This window comes from Pundamilia nyererei, unplaced genomic scaffold, assembly GCF_000239375.1.
Source record: "Pundamilia nyererei isolate P.nyererei 1_Seehausen unplaced genomic scaffold, PunNye1.0 scaffold00051, whole genome shotgun sequence".
NCBI lineage: Eukaryota > Metazoa > Chordata > Actinopteri > Cichliformes > Cichlidae > Pundamilia > Pundamilia nyererei.
This window is the reverse complement of record NW_005187452.1, coordinates 194,739-210,595: the sequence shown is the minus strand read 5'-3', so window position 1 is coordinate 210,595 and position 15,857 is coordinate 194,739. Positions and strand designations below refer to the sequence as shown.

Sequence of the window (15,857 nt, the reverse complement as noted above, 5' to 3'; positions counted from 1 at the left end):
GCGCATTACCTGTGCCGTCAGGAGTGCTTTGCACAAAGGTTGGCAGCATTTTGACTGTGGCAATGTCCTGTGTGCTTTCAGAAAGGCCATTTTGGATCTCTATCTTCATTCTCTGCTTCACCTAAAATTAATATTTTATTGTCAGAGTCTAAATATTGTGAAACGCAAATTGGTAGAACAAACACTGCAGCATCTTTTCTCACCTCCAGCAGCTGTTCAGTCGTCAGGGAAAACTCGGACAGTATTTGGGCGATTTGTCGCGATTGTTCAGCGAGTCTGTAGGCCACAGCGGTCACCATGGCAGCACCCTTTCCACTGCCGCTCTCCGAGAGGAGGAATCGAACATCGCAGTCCGGGACCAAACGTCTGACTGTCTTGTGAAGACGACGGGCATATCTGAAACGCATATGAGATTCTGCTTAACTATGCACATTTTACTTAAGATCAAAGTAAGACGATAGGTACACATTTAACTCCCAAATGCCGGACGGCAATTCTAGTACAAAACTAAAGAGCGAGAGAGCATTTAAGTAAACACTAATCTAAACGGTTCGTCTTTAAACTTATCACTTACTGTGGGTGCATCTTGTAGAGAGACCCATCGATGCCTACAGTGGTTCGGAGACGTGACGCTCCTTTGTTCTCCTTCAGCCTCATCAGGATGCCGGCCAGAGTCGCAGCTACAAGGCTGGCGGAGCGGAAAGACACAATGGCACAAACCTGAGGGAAGACAAGCAAAAATGCATCAAGACCATCCAAATTATTAAGAAACGTCTTAAATATTTGATTTCATTTGTTCCATGGATCTTAATATTTTAAACAGACTAAAAGTTACAAATTAACTACTTAACTATACAATTTCATCTTATATGATTTTCCTGATTTAAGTTCCCTCTCTGAAACCAAAAAGAAATAAATAAATAACTGAAGTGTTTTCTCGGTAACAATACACACATGCTGCACAGCAATGCAGTCGTCCGCTGATGGCTCCAAACCCAGTTTGTTCAAAATCTCTCTCGCCTTGATCAACCCTTCCTTGCTCCTAAACAAAAGAGATAAATAAAAAAAAAAAGTTTACAATTTCATTTAAAAATCATTCAATTTTTTTGTCTACTCGGTTTAAGACTGTGGTGTGACTCACTTCTCTATGGCTGAGACGTGCTTGGTCTCGATCTTTCCTTTAGTGAGCAGCTCGGGGGTGATCCTTCCTTCAAACAGCAAGCCTTCTCTGGCCATCTTCACCAGGATGAGGCGAACCAGCTCCCCCATGTACATTCCACTGACCATCTTCTCAAATCTAATGCACAGAAAAGACATTTCAGCTTGAGGTTCAGAAATGCATCACTACTCACTATAGCTGCTCTTTCACAGCTGCCGGTAGTTGTGTTTGTAGCAGCTGAAAGGATGTTTACAGGTTTCTCATGGTTTTCTGGTAAATTAACTGGGAGCAGTTTAAGTATTAATTTTATGATGTGAGGAAAGGTGTGATACTTTTGGTTTGACTTACAGCTGGCTGCCCGGGTTGAGAGAGCCTCTGTCTATCTCCCTGTCAAACTCAGTCCTGATGTCTTCCAGCCTGCCGTCGTCCCCGAAGGCTCCCCACTCAGTGTTCACGCACATCCTGCCCTCGTCTCCCTCCACCAGGTCAATGTGACGCCGCTCCTCCATGTAGCATGCATTAGTACCTGTACCTAAAGCACAAATACGCCTACAGTTACATCGATTTTACACAGACTGGCTACAATTATCCATTTGTCTTCAATTTTTCCCATATAAGCATCTAATTTTTATTTTGCTTCTTTATTTTTATGGACAGTAAATCTGCAATACCGATAATAATGCCGACTTCACAGCGCTGGTCATCAAAGCCGCAGGTCATCATTGTTCCCACAGTGTCATTTACGACTGCCATAATGTCAGCCTCATAGTCCTGAAATATTTAAAAGCCAAAATACATAAGAGAGCCTTTTAGCACCATTTTTGTTCAACTATATCCCAGTTTAATGACATTAACTAAAGTGTGGCACCAAGGGAGATGACAGCAGACACTCACCCCTCGTTTCTTGATGGCTTTGTTAAGCAGCTGGACAACATCCATCCCCTCCACTCCACTGGCCTTGAAACGCTTAGTCCATGTTATCAGAAAGCCCTGGAGACAACCAAAGAAAGCCAGAGGAAAAAGTAAGAGATTCAAGTCTCTGTTGAGTGTTTCTTTTGTTGGCTGAGTCTGCAAACTGTGACGACTTGTTACGGGAAAAGGGTGGAGGGAAGTTTGTTGACTGCTTAGTTTACCTCATCCAGTTTGGTCTGCTGGCAGGGGAAGGAGAAGGTGAAACCAACTGGAAGTTTCTTGTCTTTGATGTTGTGTTTTTCCATGAAGTTACCAAGACACTCTGCCACATGGTCAAACAGCTGGAATGGAGGTGGAAAGAGGGGGAAGTTATCTCATGTGGAGCTCAGAATAAGCTGTTTACATGTGTATATTTCTCTGTAAACCTACTCTCGCTCCAGTGCCGTGAATAATATCCTCGGGCGTGTCGTAGATTTCACTCTCCATCTGCACAGTCTGTTTCTTCTCATGGCTCACTTTGACGCGGAGGATTCTGAAGTTGCTGCCTCCCAAATCGAGTGCAATGAAGTCTCCTTTCTCTGTTGCGATGGAAAGAGTTGGAATACAGGGAGAGACCAAAAGTGGGAGAGGGGAAGAGCGAAGAAAACGTCAGTACAGTTCAGGTTCATTTACAGAACACCAATTCACAACAACAGTCTGTGAGGTAAAGATCCAGCAGTACTGTAGAAAACAACAATCGAGTGACCTCCTAGAGCGAACACTTTGCCATGTGGGAAAGGAAAAACTCACTTGTAACACTAAAAAGCGCATTTGAGGCGCAAAAGAGCATTTCAGGAATATTTTATTCACTGAAAGGGGCAACACATGAGCATTAGTGTTTGAGACTTCTACCTACAGAAAGCATTGAATGTGTCCAATTTCACTGCCTCATCTGCATGTCTAATATCTGTAAGCTTAAACAAATACAGTGAGAGTGGCCTATAAGGAAGATGAGGTAAAGAATCGGATTATAAGATTAATGTTTGCTTAAAAGCTCCCATCTATAAACTCCTACTGTTTCTTGTGAGCCTATGTTTGTTCATGTGTATGAATAGCTCAGGTTTACTTTGCTCTGTCTGTCCTGCTGTGGCTTCCTGTATATTCATTGGTTAATGATTACCACCACCAGGGGCATTATGATCAAGGACATATATTCACAAGGTCAACAGCTTATCAGACATGGTGCTTCATAGGTAAATGAAACAATTATACGGCTGGTGAAATCCTAACTCCTGACAATACCCTGCATAATAAAAGCTTGTGAGAGGTCAATAGGCTGTTGATGGGCTGTGAAAAAGTACTACTTAATCTCACCACCGATATCCCTTTAAGTCCTATGTGTATATTTAGCTGAATAATGGTACAGTAGTTTATTTAGCGTATCTCAACGAGGAACTTAATTTCTTTATAGCTTTCTGACTAGATAAACAGTAGAGTTAGATAAACCGGGCTGCGTCATCATGGCTCATTTGAATTTAAAGCATACTGACCTTTGATAAAACTGGCAGTAATCTCAGATTCATCACATAAGGTCTGTTCACTTCCTAGCGCTTACTGAGCAGCAAGTCAGTCCAAACAAATCAAGCTGTAACTCTAGAAAGTACAAACTAGGGACAATGTTGCGATGGGGTCACTCCTGCAGTGAAGCCATTGAGTTCTCGGCCGACATCCTTCTTGGAAAATAATTTTTTGTTTTTACAGTACATATAGAGAGATCATGTGGAGCGTTAAAAGTACACGAAGCTTGCAAAAACTGGCTGCATTTTTTAACTTGGCTTTTATTTTGAGCTCAACTACACAGCTGCAATTTTTTTTATTCTTTATCTTACATGACTGAGACACTGTTGATAATAACAGACCCATTTGGCGTACCCTTTAATTAACACAACTGGGGCAATCTGATTTTGTTGGACCTGATTTAAAAAAAAAACAACAACAAAAACAACAAACATCGAATATCTTCCACTACATGTACCTATTTTTCCCCACAGCTGTTCAGTGATATCTGCGCACATTTTTAAAAAAGCAGGTGATGAAACAGCCCCCAAACAGACTGGTGACCTAGGGAGTACCTGCACTTTCACCCTGTGACACCTGGGATAGGCTTCAAACCCCCCACAACCCTGAATAGACAAGTGCTGTAAAAATCTGTTCACTTTAAATCACCACACATCAAGCTGTCTCTCTTTAAAAATCAGGGAGTAAAATTCCTGTTCACAAATTATTTATTTGTGAATTAAAATAAGTAAAAAACTGTGCTACAAAGCAACACTGGCTGAGCTATTACACCTCGTCTGCAACTGCAACAGTAACTAATTTCCTTGAATTTGTTATATAACTCTAATTGACTCCATGTGCATTTCTGTAAGTTTAGGACCAGCTTTCACAGTGATGTCTTCTCCAACAATGGCAGCAGGATTAGTGCTAATCTCTGATTTGTGTGTGTAATGTGTGTCAGGGCTCACAGCTCTTACACTGTAAACTAAAGTAGACTTGCTGCAAGGCAGAAATGTTGTGTTCATTCAAAGAGCTTTGCTGTTAATGATGATGACTGTGCATAAGTAACAAAAGTCAGTCTTCGTTGGACCGATGCTCCCAGAAGTACAGCAAGTAAAAGATAAGGGACCGTCTGTCACCTTGCTCCTGCATAACACACTCTCTACAAAACACTGTCCCATTAAGGTTTTCTCTGAATTTTACTGACCTGCATAATAAAAGGATATTCCTGGATCTGCAACTCTAAGGTCAGTGTTCCTGTTTCTGAGCTGTAAAGCTTTTCTACACTTTCACACACCAAACATGAAGAAATATGATCTAAATATAAATGACCTCATGGACTTTACCAAGCCTTTACTGCCTGTGGAGACTGGCTTCTGTTCCCTGATACAGTGATATAAAAGCAGGTTTAGATGGACTAACCTGATCCATCGGGGATTGAGCGTACAAATGTTGGCAGCATCTTCAGTGTAGCAGTGGCGTTAGTATCCCGACCCAGTCCTGTGACCAGCTCCTTGCGAAATCGCTGCGTGATGTCCAGTAACGTCTCATCAGAGAAACGCATGGAGTACAGGTACTTATCGATCTAAGAGTAAAAATAACGACAAACAAAAAATAGAAATTATTTCCATCTAAACTATTAAGCATCTGTCTGCAATAAATACACTTCTACCTGACACACACACACACACACACACACACACACACACTGACAATGACCAAGCATGAGGATATTGTAGATATGACTCCCTATCTCATAATGATTGGACTCATGTATAAAGATAACCTGCTTCGATATCATAAAATGTTAGATAACCTGTAGCTGGATAATATACCAGTAATGAAGATTTCTTATATAGCTTTATTCCAAAATAATCAGATCAATTTCTCAGATCGGAGTCATCGCAATGTGTGCACAGGGTCACCTTGGTGACACAGTGAAACAAGGAAGTCCACTGTGTGTCCTCTCAGTCCTGGCAAAAGGCAACACTGCACAGCAGGGTAGGGTTGTGGTTTTACTGCTCGAATGACAGTGATAAGGCAAAGTAGGAGGTATGCAGAGAATTCAGTCAGACATTATTCTTACCAGGAAAAGGAGCCAGTTGTCTTGAATTGCCTTAAACCATCAAGTCTTGAAATTCTAAAGTCTCCCTATTGAAACTTCCCACTTTAGCAACTGTGCAAAGGCTGAACTGTCTGACCCTTCAGGAACAGCACGTCTGCTGAAATCCAGTGTTACATCACACACTGTGATGAAGCAAAGAGATGCTTTTGTGGTTTCAGAAACCAAAAACAGAATATATTCTCAATTGTGGGTAAAAGTCCCAATCATTTGACCTCAGTCGACAGTAGGCTGGATGTTATGCCTAATGGTCACACAGACATGGCACATAATGAACAACATGTTGCCCCATGGGTATTATATAAAGATGTGGTTAAAGACTTGGTTTGACGACCATCAGAATAGGTTCTTCTCGGTTTTTCCTAATAAGCTGCATAGGCAGAGATCATCCTCACTAATTTCTGATATACACTCAGTCATTTTGTTGTGGAAGCAGGACTAAAATATGGCAAAACCACTCAGTCCAGAAAAAAAGGAAAAGGTTTAATTAACGCTAGTAGGCTTCAAAGGAGGAAAAAATAATTAAAGAATTATAGATGGGGTCATAAAAGTTGGCTGCTTTGACTGAGAGGTGTGCTGACAAAGGGAGCTAGTCAGTCTGCTTGCCTGGCCTCATTGATCTGGACCTCTATTTGTGGTGTTGAAGGAATCCGGAGCATTTTAATTTGTTTTAATTGAGTTAATTACCTGCCAGAGAAGAGACATGGACATATGGAGACCACCCAAGAAGTAAAATTTTATTCATCTGTTACTTACCCCTAAATAGCAGGTATCTATGAATCTATGAATGTGCATTACTTCAATTGTGATTATAGATTATACAGCCTGCTGTCCAAGCTTTCCAATGTTAACTTAATCACAGCAGCCGATAAAGTGTGGAGTTCGGGAACCAATGGGTGGCTTTTATGCACAGTCTGTGATTACTACTCAAAAATACTGCAGGCATGGACAAAACTCGCATCTTTCAGTTTGTTCTTGTATCGTCACTAGTGTCACATCTTGCAATGATCTCTCTCAACAATGTTGGCTAAGCTTCTGTAGCTGGTAATTATTCAAAGTCACAGTGTAATGTGAAGCCAGGGAAATGCGACAGCTTACAGGCATCAGAAATTGTCAAATCTGTCACATAGGAATGTCGCAACATCCTCTTTTAGGGGTGTTAACTGTACTTCCTTTATAAATCTGGTCCTTGTGACATGACAATGGCAGTCTGCTGTGAAACAGGAAAAACTGTTAGCCACTGACATGGATTTTATATCACAGAAAACATGTGTGGTGAAACTAAGGCACAAATCCAGTGCAACCAGCAGAGACTTGTCTTTCTCAGCAGCTTAAATGGTCAGTCAACTGTTATGTAGATGCGACCAACAGCTAGTTTCACCTTGCAGCCATGCATGAATAATATATAAAAGCTTATCTCCAACCCATAGTACTATTCTCATGTATGTGACCATCCTATCTGCAGTAACCGTTAAGTAGTCTAACTGATTCATCGTATGGGGCCTAATGTGGAGTGTGTGGAATAAAGGCTCATTATGTGCACAAGCTCTTGTCAGACAGGAGGGCACAGCTGAGTAAATGTAACCTCTAACCCGAATATACTGCATACTCGGGTTAGAGTATGCAGGCACAGGAAACTTGTTGGATAACGCCAAAAACAAGTCCACACCTGTGCTGGGTTGTATTTTACACCCAAATGTAGTCCTTAGTTAGAAGGGACGGTTTAACAGCAGTGACATGTTGTTGCTTGCAAACGTCCTCCCTTTGTAACTCTACATCTGTTATTTCATTTACAGTGTGCACATACACACATTTACACGTGCATGCAAACATGTCTTCCATTCTGCTTTTCATACTCATAAGACAGTGATTAGAGATTTTAAATTAAACTAAATGGAACTGATACAGTTTACATGCATTACACAAATATTGATATTATTTAAACGTCTTTGTTCTTCATGGCTGATCTCCATAAGGCAGGAAGTTAAATATCTTGAATTCTTTTCGACCTCTTTTCAGCTTCACGCTTGTCATCTAGCTTGTTGGGGTTATGTCTTGTTTACAGTCATCTTTAGGAAAGGACAGGAGGATCATATTTCAAAGCCTTGTAAATAGTCTGACTCTGCAGCCCTGGCCTCCCCTGAGCCAGCAAAATTTAAATAATTGCAGGTTACAAATGAAACGCAATTCTTTGTTAAGCAAGGAGTAGAGGAGTAACAAAAAATGTTATTCCAACAAATGGAATAATGAATTTTATTACAGTTTTCTGGATTTACATATTACAGATCTATTAAAAAGACAAATATAAGCTAAAGTTAAAAAGCTTATGGCTTCTGTACCTCAAATTTCACAACAGGCTCACTCTAAAGGAACAACCTAAAGGTTTGTGGGGCTCGAACAGTCCTCCAAGCTATAACAAGACAGGCCCAAAATCTTACAGAACGAGAAGCCTTTATCAGGAAGCACGGGAAAATCTCCCAAACAAGAGATGAAAGACTTTAGCTGCAACAAAAGGCCTTAAGAAAGTCCATGCAGTGGGGGTCAAACGTTTGGTTAAGGACATTTTTGTTATTGTGATGGAAATCGGTTCCTAATTTCGCCAACAGTGTTTTGAAAAAGTGTAATCTTTAACTTTTCACCCAATTTTGGAAGTCGGCTCATCTTTTATCCGTTTCGCTATGCATGTGTGTATACTGCACATGTCCTAGACTCTACTGATCAGTACTGATTCAGGTGGTCTGCGCAGTCTGTTTCAGTTTATTTAGTATCTAACCCAATATTTTCGCTTGAGTATCATATTCAGAACGTGAATAACTGCTGAAAGGCTAAGTGGCACTTTTTAATAATGAAAACTGCACAGGCCAAAAGAGTGCAGGCTCGCCAATAGAGGGAGTCTTCTTAAAGTTATCTTTCACCCATTAGAAAGCTTGCAGTGAGCTGATATTTAGAGTCTACTTTTTGTGAATGGAGAAATGAAAGCATTTCTTTATTTAGTGCAGCTCTTGTGCACTGCACTGACTGTCAGCTGATGTAAATAGATCCATTCAGGTTTGCAGCTCTGAGCTATTTAATCTTCCAACTGCTGGCAGCCCAGCCAGTTAGCCCGCAGTGCTGCTTCAACATCTCCTATCATCAGAGGATCTCCTCATGTTCTGATTTCTAGATTTTGTTTTTAACTGCTGCTGGCAGGAACTTTGTAACGGTAAAAGCAACAGTTGCATAAGCATTCATACAACATATGAATGCTTATAGGTGGCAGAGGTTTCAAACTCTCTGCCACCTACCCTTGCTGTATGTTTGCTGTTGGCTAACATACTTGCATGAGACTGCTTTTTATTCTGTTGCCTTGTTTAAAACAATGTGCCCAATTAGCTAAGTGAATAGGGGGGCATTCTCTCCTCTACTTAAATAACAATGTGTTCTCAGCTGTCCTGCCTGATGCTCAGCTACAAAGGAGGAGGATTAAAAAGTTGCTTCACACTAACCTAAATGAAATCCCCTCCAAAATCTGACTAACTATTACTTGTACAGTTCCTTTCAAAGAAAAGAAAAAACATCTCTGACTCAGCAAAAATTCATGTCTAAGCATTTCATCGTATCAGGACACTATCTGATACGATATTGCTCATAAATAAAAAATATCTCCACTGCCGTTTGTAGAGAAAATAGGTGTGTGTGATGACTAAGACTGTTTAGATTTCACGACCAACTTCATTTTCTTATTTGTACAGTTTCCCTTTTTGAGGAGACAGGAGGCAAGAGTTTGTAAAGGCCCTTCAACACACCTCTAAAACAGCTTTCTGTGCCTCCGCCCAGAGCAAGTTTCAGGAAGAGGTCACACTCTCTGCCGCTGCTTCCCTCCCTCCCTCCTTCTCATTCTCCCTTTTGTTTGCATTCCTTCTCTCAACAATGCCTTGCTCTCCTCCTCCCTCCTCACCACGAGGTGGCTCAGGGAAGCATTGAAACATGACTCCACTGTGTGTACGTGTGCGCACACAAGAAATTGTGCGCACGCATCCTCACCATGTGGAAAAATACCATCCTCTACAATGCCCCCTGCTGCAGCTTCCCTTTTTCAACTCCGTGTACACAGACGTACTCGCACGATGTACTCTGGATGACCTACCAGCTGCAGCGGGAACGTACGGTCAAGGACACGGCGGTGAATTGGGTTGACCGGAGAGACAATCAGCTGATCGAGTCTCTTTGGCAACCACGGGTCATCTAGAAACTCATTATTGATCAGATTGTGTGTACACGTTTAATTATAGCTGCTCAAATATTGAACTGCATGTTTGACAATTTCACAACTAGAGAAAGTGCTACACAAACCCTGCTCTTATAAAAGCTCCAAAATAGCTGCCGTTGTGTGCCTGTCTGTGTATGCGTGTGTGGGTGTAAGCCTCCTCCTGCTGTCCACCTGTGGTCACATGGTTCAAAGCTGGCCTATTTTAGGGAAGCAGGGAGAGGAAGAGAGCAGGAGTAAACAGGGAGGGAGATGTGTTGTATTACATCAGATCCTGGCTGCTGATTCATGTCTTTTACCTTTACAGACTGCTCTGACTTTAGTGCAGCACAGCAGGCACAGCTGGAGACGACAGGGCCCCGTGTGAACAGACCACACAGATTAGCTCGAATAAGAATGGGAAAGTGAGAATGGAAGAAGGAAGTGTGATAACAGACTTGTTGCTGAATCTGCAGCTTGTGTGTGACACGACAAGCGACCTTAAATGGACACCGTGCCGTGTGAAATTTAAGCACACGATGAGAAACGGCAATTTTAAATTTAGACACAAAGACTAAAAACTGTGACACCAGTGGGCCTGGTAGTAATTTAACCTCCTCTGACTAAGTTTTACTGTTTCGTAACTATGGCGACCAGATTTTATGGTGCATTCAATGAAGAGGTGCTGGAAACTGATTGGAAAAGATCAACTTTTTGATCTCACTCTCTCACACACACCTCTCTGAGGACAACTAAATCTGGTCTTAATGATCAGACAGACTTCTTTAAGTTTCCTGAAGTGTACATCACATCACTCATCACTTTTAAATAGGGACACATGAACACACCATGAATAATTCAACCTATTCAAGGCCTCCGCCTCCTCGGCCGGGCCGTACCGAACCCCTTCGGGCTCCACTGAAGGTAAATTAAAGTGTGGGTATTTTTTTAACAAGAATATAATAGAAACTCTGTGACCCCTGAAGTAACTTCTACCCATTCATCCTGTGCTCATGCGTCCTTTCATCCTTGCAGCTCACTTCCTCTCTTGCTCTTTGCCACGCCCCCTCACATCTTCTATCACGGCAAAAACGTTACTCATGTTGTGACTACATTTTACTACGCACACACACTTCCCTGTGCAGTTTGTCACGTCTCACTAGGCCGGGGTCATTCCCTTTAAAACGCGTGTCTGTGAAAATGACACGGGTCCGAGAAATCGGTCTGTTCTCGCGACAGGATGAAGCTTTCTTTCACTTCCTCGAAGAAATGTACCCGTGTGGTGGAAAAACTTATGATGGAGATACCTAGTAAACCCGGTGACCTCTACAACACATGTGCTTCTCTCATCTTTTATAAGCTCGTCTTCTTCGTGTATCTAAGACAAACAAACAGAATCAAAAAGGGAGGAAAGAGGTAAACACTCACCTTTTTAACCTGGTCATCCTTGAGCTCAGTGAAGTAATAGGCTAGTAGCTGAGCCGCAATCATTCTGCTGCTTGTTCTCGCTCTGTCTCTCTCACACACTCATACAGACTCACTCAAACGCTTCCTCAGTCTCTCACACGCCTTAACCTGCAGATGGATTTAAAAAAACTCCAAAGACAAGAAAGTTAACTCAGACTTTTCTCTGCCCCTGTTTCGTAAATATAATCTGTAAGAGGTATAAAGATATCCCGAGTCTAGTCCAGTGTGGTTTAAAATAGCCGGAGCTCCTTCATGTGTGGCTAAGACTCTAACTCTTCCTTCTCTGTGCATGTGAGTGAAGCCAGGAAGCATGAATGATACAGCAAGTTTGGCTGTGGGAGGCAGAGAGAGAGAGAGACACTCAGGGGGGGCGGAGAGGGAGGCAGGAGTGCCGCAGAAAAGGACACGCCCACTGCCTGCAAGCTCATTGGCTAGACAGAACTATTGCTACATCCTCTGGCCTGCTATTGGTCGGGCCTGCTGATGCCTTGGAGGTAAACCCAGTGATGGAGGAAGAAGAGGGAGGGGGTAATTAAGAGGAGAGACGTGAGGATTTGAGCTTTACTGTCAAAAGGAAGTTGTAAAGTTTCATTCTGTTTAGCCTGTGCCAGGAAGACAATGAGCCACACAGTTATGGTATTACTCAGACTGCTGTAAAGTGCCACTTTAGTTACTGCTGCCGGCTAGCTGTGAGGAAATTCAAGGGAAACTTATTGCTCTTTGCTTCTCTAAACTCAGGGACATTACCAGGAAGTTAAGGACATTACGAAGTGTTTCCTGTGGGCACGGGATACTGCTCAGCAGGAATGGGTAATATTTTTTTCCCCTCAGGGTCATACTGACTAAGTTAAGGGACACACATTAGATAACTGAATCAAAAATGGCTAAAGGCTGAAATTATTAACAAAAAAAACAAACAAAAAAAAACCAAACCCCAACCTGAAATCTACATCAACTTGAAATATAGTGAAGTATAGCAGCACAGGCTCATCATCTGAATGAGATTTTGAGGAGTGGGGGTTATTACACTGCTACCCCTCGGGCCATATTTCACACATTTACTGCAATGTGAGTGCACTTTCCCCACATTAATCTTTGGGATAGACATTTATTTATTATTCGTACCATTTCATCTTAAGTTACATGGTCTTTTTGCCTTTTCCACGCTATCTTCCTTCCAGTTAAGACATGTCTACTGTCCCACAGTGTCTTTGTCTTACTGACAATAGAGGTTTCTGGTTTCTGACCCACCTCCCCCACGGGTGAAGGTATTTGTTCTGCGTGACCGAGCATTTAGACAATAAACTGAATGTTTGTGATGCAGATAAGTGTGATGTACTGCTTCAGCTTGTTTTTGTTTAACAGAAGGACACACACCTGCCGCTCCTTTTGTGCACTACACCTGCTTGACCATAATTTAAGTAGAATGAAGGCCATTCATTCACTCGGCCTTCTTTCTCAAGATTCAGTCCATCAGCCTGCTACTTTCATAAACTGTCTTTTCAAACAGATGTGACATTGTCACTGCAGCAACAACAGCTGTCTCTAGACACTTTTTAGGACATTAATAGACTAGGGTCAGAACTGTTATATTTTGTATATCTAATAAGTTGACTCTAAATTCATTCGCCCTTCTTTTAATTATTTTTCATGCGTTCAACTTCATGAAAAATAAAATAAAAATCTTTTTTTGTATTTTTACTTTTTAAAGGCTGAAGACAACAGAGATATGTATCAGTACTGTTAATGGAAAACTTTTCTGAGCCTTTTACAGCACATGACACCTGTAAAAGTTTATTAATTCATTCCAGAGTCCAGTTGTGGTCTTTTTTTAATTGTTGCATCAATCTGTCTCTATTGCTTTTGAATTCCTCATTCTCTGCGGTACTATATATTTGACACACTGCCTGCAAGCCTGCCTTTACTTATTATGCTTATGAGAGGCACGCTGCTTAAACAAAAAATAAACCGCTTTATTTGCATTGGTTGCATGACTCATGAATACAATGGATTTTTCTGTGTGAGACTGACGAACACTGGAGCACGATAGTGTCTGGTTAACTTTACTGTTGATATTTTAGAAAATGATATGGTTTCCTTGAAGAAACCTGAGCTGGAGATCATTTCTCCAACTATATGAAACCTAAAATATAGGTTTCATAAAGCACTTCACTCAAATATGAAATATAGTAAAATACCACCAAGGTCAGTGCGTTATCCAGTAACTTGCCACGTCAAACATCAAATTTTCCTCTGACTAACACAAAGAACAAAAAGTTTAACTGCAGTTATTTAAGTCTTTAGACTGTAAATCACAACACTGTAAAAATCCACCTGTTATAAGGTCTGGCATTGTAAACATTATAGAAAATGGTCACATCAAGGCACCACAAATTATACCAGATAATGAATGCATACCAAACAAGGAAGGTTTAGAGAAACCTGTGTGCAATTATGAAACTGTGATTTGTGATTTATAAATATAAATGTACTTCTAATGATCAGTGTACAGTATTATAACATTTTTATGCACTAAAATAAAGGAGTCCTTTCAGATACAGTCATAATACAGATAATTATAAGTTAAAGTCATATACAGAAAATTTTGATTCCAACGTACTTCACATGGAAAAAATGGATACAGATTTTCAGAAGCTTAATAACAAATTCTTTTTCTTCTTCTTAATAATATTATTGATTGATCGCCTTGAGGCGACTGTTGTGATTTGGCGCTATATAAATAAAATTGAATTGAATTGAATAATAATAATAATATTCATTGTCACCTCTTTATTCAGTCTCAGAGGTCTTTCAGTTTACCATAAATAAGTTAGTTACCTTAATCAACAAAGGCTCCCCATGATGCAGCAGAGCTGGTGTCCAGCAGCTCTCATCATACTGATGTTTTGATGCATTGTGGCGTCTAATTCTTCCACTGTCCACTCCACTCAGAGGTTTAAGCCTGGGATTCAAACGTTGATTCATTGTATCTTTGAAGAGAATTAGTCGGGCTGTGAAACTAAACTGAAGGTCTATTTTCTCACAAAACTAATGACTGCAACACAATATCCAGAATAAGACCAGTGCTCTCTCCACTGTAGGCTGCAATAGCTCAGTTCTGCCCATCTACTGGAGAAAATTTCTGAGTGTGTGTGAAAGCTTGTATTGTTTGTTTGTAGGGCAGACAAAGACACACACATTCACAGAGCCCTCAATCAAAAGATAAAATAAAAAATACACAGCAAAGACGCCTTGCTCCCTGAGACAAGCCCCTTTAGGAAAAACATCAGAGAAATGATGGATGGAGTGTTTTTAAATGAAAGATAGAGACAGAACGAGCCAAACAATGAAGGAAGGTAGAAAGGACAAGAATGTTAGTAGGCCTAATGTTAGAGGAAAAGAAAGGATGCAGTCTTTTTTATCAGTCTCTGCTCTGTTGTAGGATGCAGGAGCTATATTTTGAGGAGCCTATCTGCGCTTGCATTCAGTGCCACATAAAGCTGCCGTGTCGCAGCCTGTGAAATTGTACTGTGAAGACAGTAGCTTGATACAAGGACAGCGTGGGATTATTGTGTGTATGTGTGAGGATGACGTAGCCCTCAGCTGGTAGCATTCTCACATGTTAATCCCTGAGAGATTAGCTAGTATTTCACTCCCGTTAGCACACTATTTTTCCTCCCTTACTTTAATCCCTCATCATTCATCAGTCATGCAGTGGTTATCGCACTCTGTCTTTATTTACTGTTCCTGTGCATTATTCTCTTCACTTATTACACTCCGCTACTGTCTTCCTGCCTGTCTTCATCTTCAACGCATCATCTAATCTGTCATGAATGGATTAGCCTCACACTGATCACCGCACCTCTCATTAACCCAGTGCAGTATCATCAGATCAATAGCTTGAGATTAAATGTGTAAACAAACAACAATGCAAATTGTAAGTTTTGCCTAATGAAACTAATTTTAAAGTTGACCATAGACTGAAATTTCATCAGAAATGCCAAAACATACAATCTTTACTTCTTTTTTCTTTTAAATTAATTCATTAATAAACTTTCAACAGCAGTCTATCACTGGAGTTCTTCAGTTTACTGCTTGGACTGCTAATGCACCGAGCAGACATACAGATAAAGACACAGAAAGACTGGGCAAAGCTCCAGCCAGACAGATAAAAGGGACAAGGAGAATGACTAAAATGGCACAGATGGCCAGAGACAGTTAGAGAGAGAGAGAGAGCCGGGTGACCACAAGGACAGAGAATCAGTGTACAGTGACTGAACAGAGGATTGGTTGTTTTTATTGTCAGGAAATGTGGTCAGCAGCATTCCAGTCCTCCTCCTGCTCCCCATCAATAAACTAAGAAACTGCTGACTAACACACACACACACACACACACACACACACACACACACACACACACACACACACACACACAC

General features: G+C 41.1%; 1 protein-coding gene across 1 annotated transcript in view; it reads right to left on the bottom strand.

Moving 5' to 3' along the window:
* LOC102205904 (hexokinase-1) overlaps positions 1-11,753 on the bottom strand; it is an 18,499-nt gene extending 6,746 nt beyond the window's left edge. Inside the window, exons 1-12 of the mRNA XM_005733251.1 lie at positions 11,383-11,753; positions 5,030-5,192; positions 2,501-2,649; positions 2,293-2,412; positions 2,054-2,149; positions 1,831-1,930; positions 1,508-1,691; positions 1,142-1,297; positions 955-1,042; positions 575-720; positions 204-396; positions 10-121 (exon numbers count right to left, since the gene is read on the bottom strand). Of these exons, the coding sequence (XP_005733308.1) occupies positions 10-121; positions 204-396; positions 575-720; positions 955-1,042; positions 1,142-1,297; positions 1,508-1,691; positions 1,831-1,930; positions 2,054-2,149; positions 2,293-2,412; positions 2,501-2,649; positions 5,030-5,192; positions 11,383-11,445 (1,570 nt within the window). The 5' untranslated portion in view covers positions 11,446-11,753. The remainder of the gene's footprint in view (positions 1-9; positions 122-203; positions 397-574; positions 721-954; positions 1,043-1,141; positions 1,298-1,507; positions 1,692-1,830; positions 1,931-2,053; positions 2,150-2,292; positions 2,413-2,500; positions 2,650-5,029; positions 5,193-11,382) is intronic.
* Positions 11,754-15,857: the final 4,104 nt, after the last annotated feature.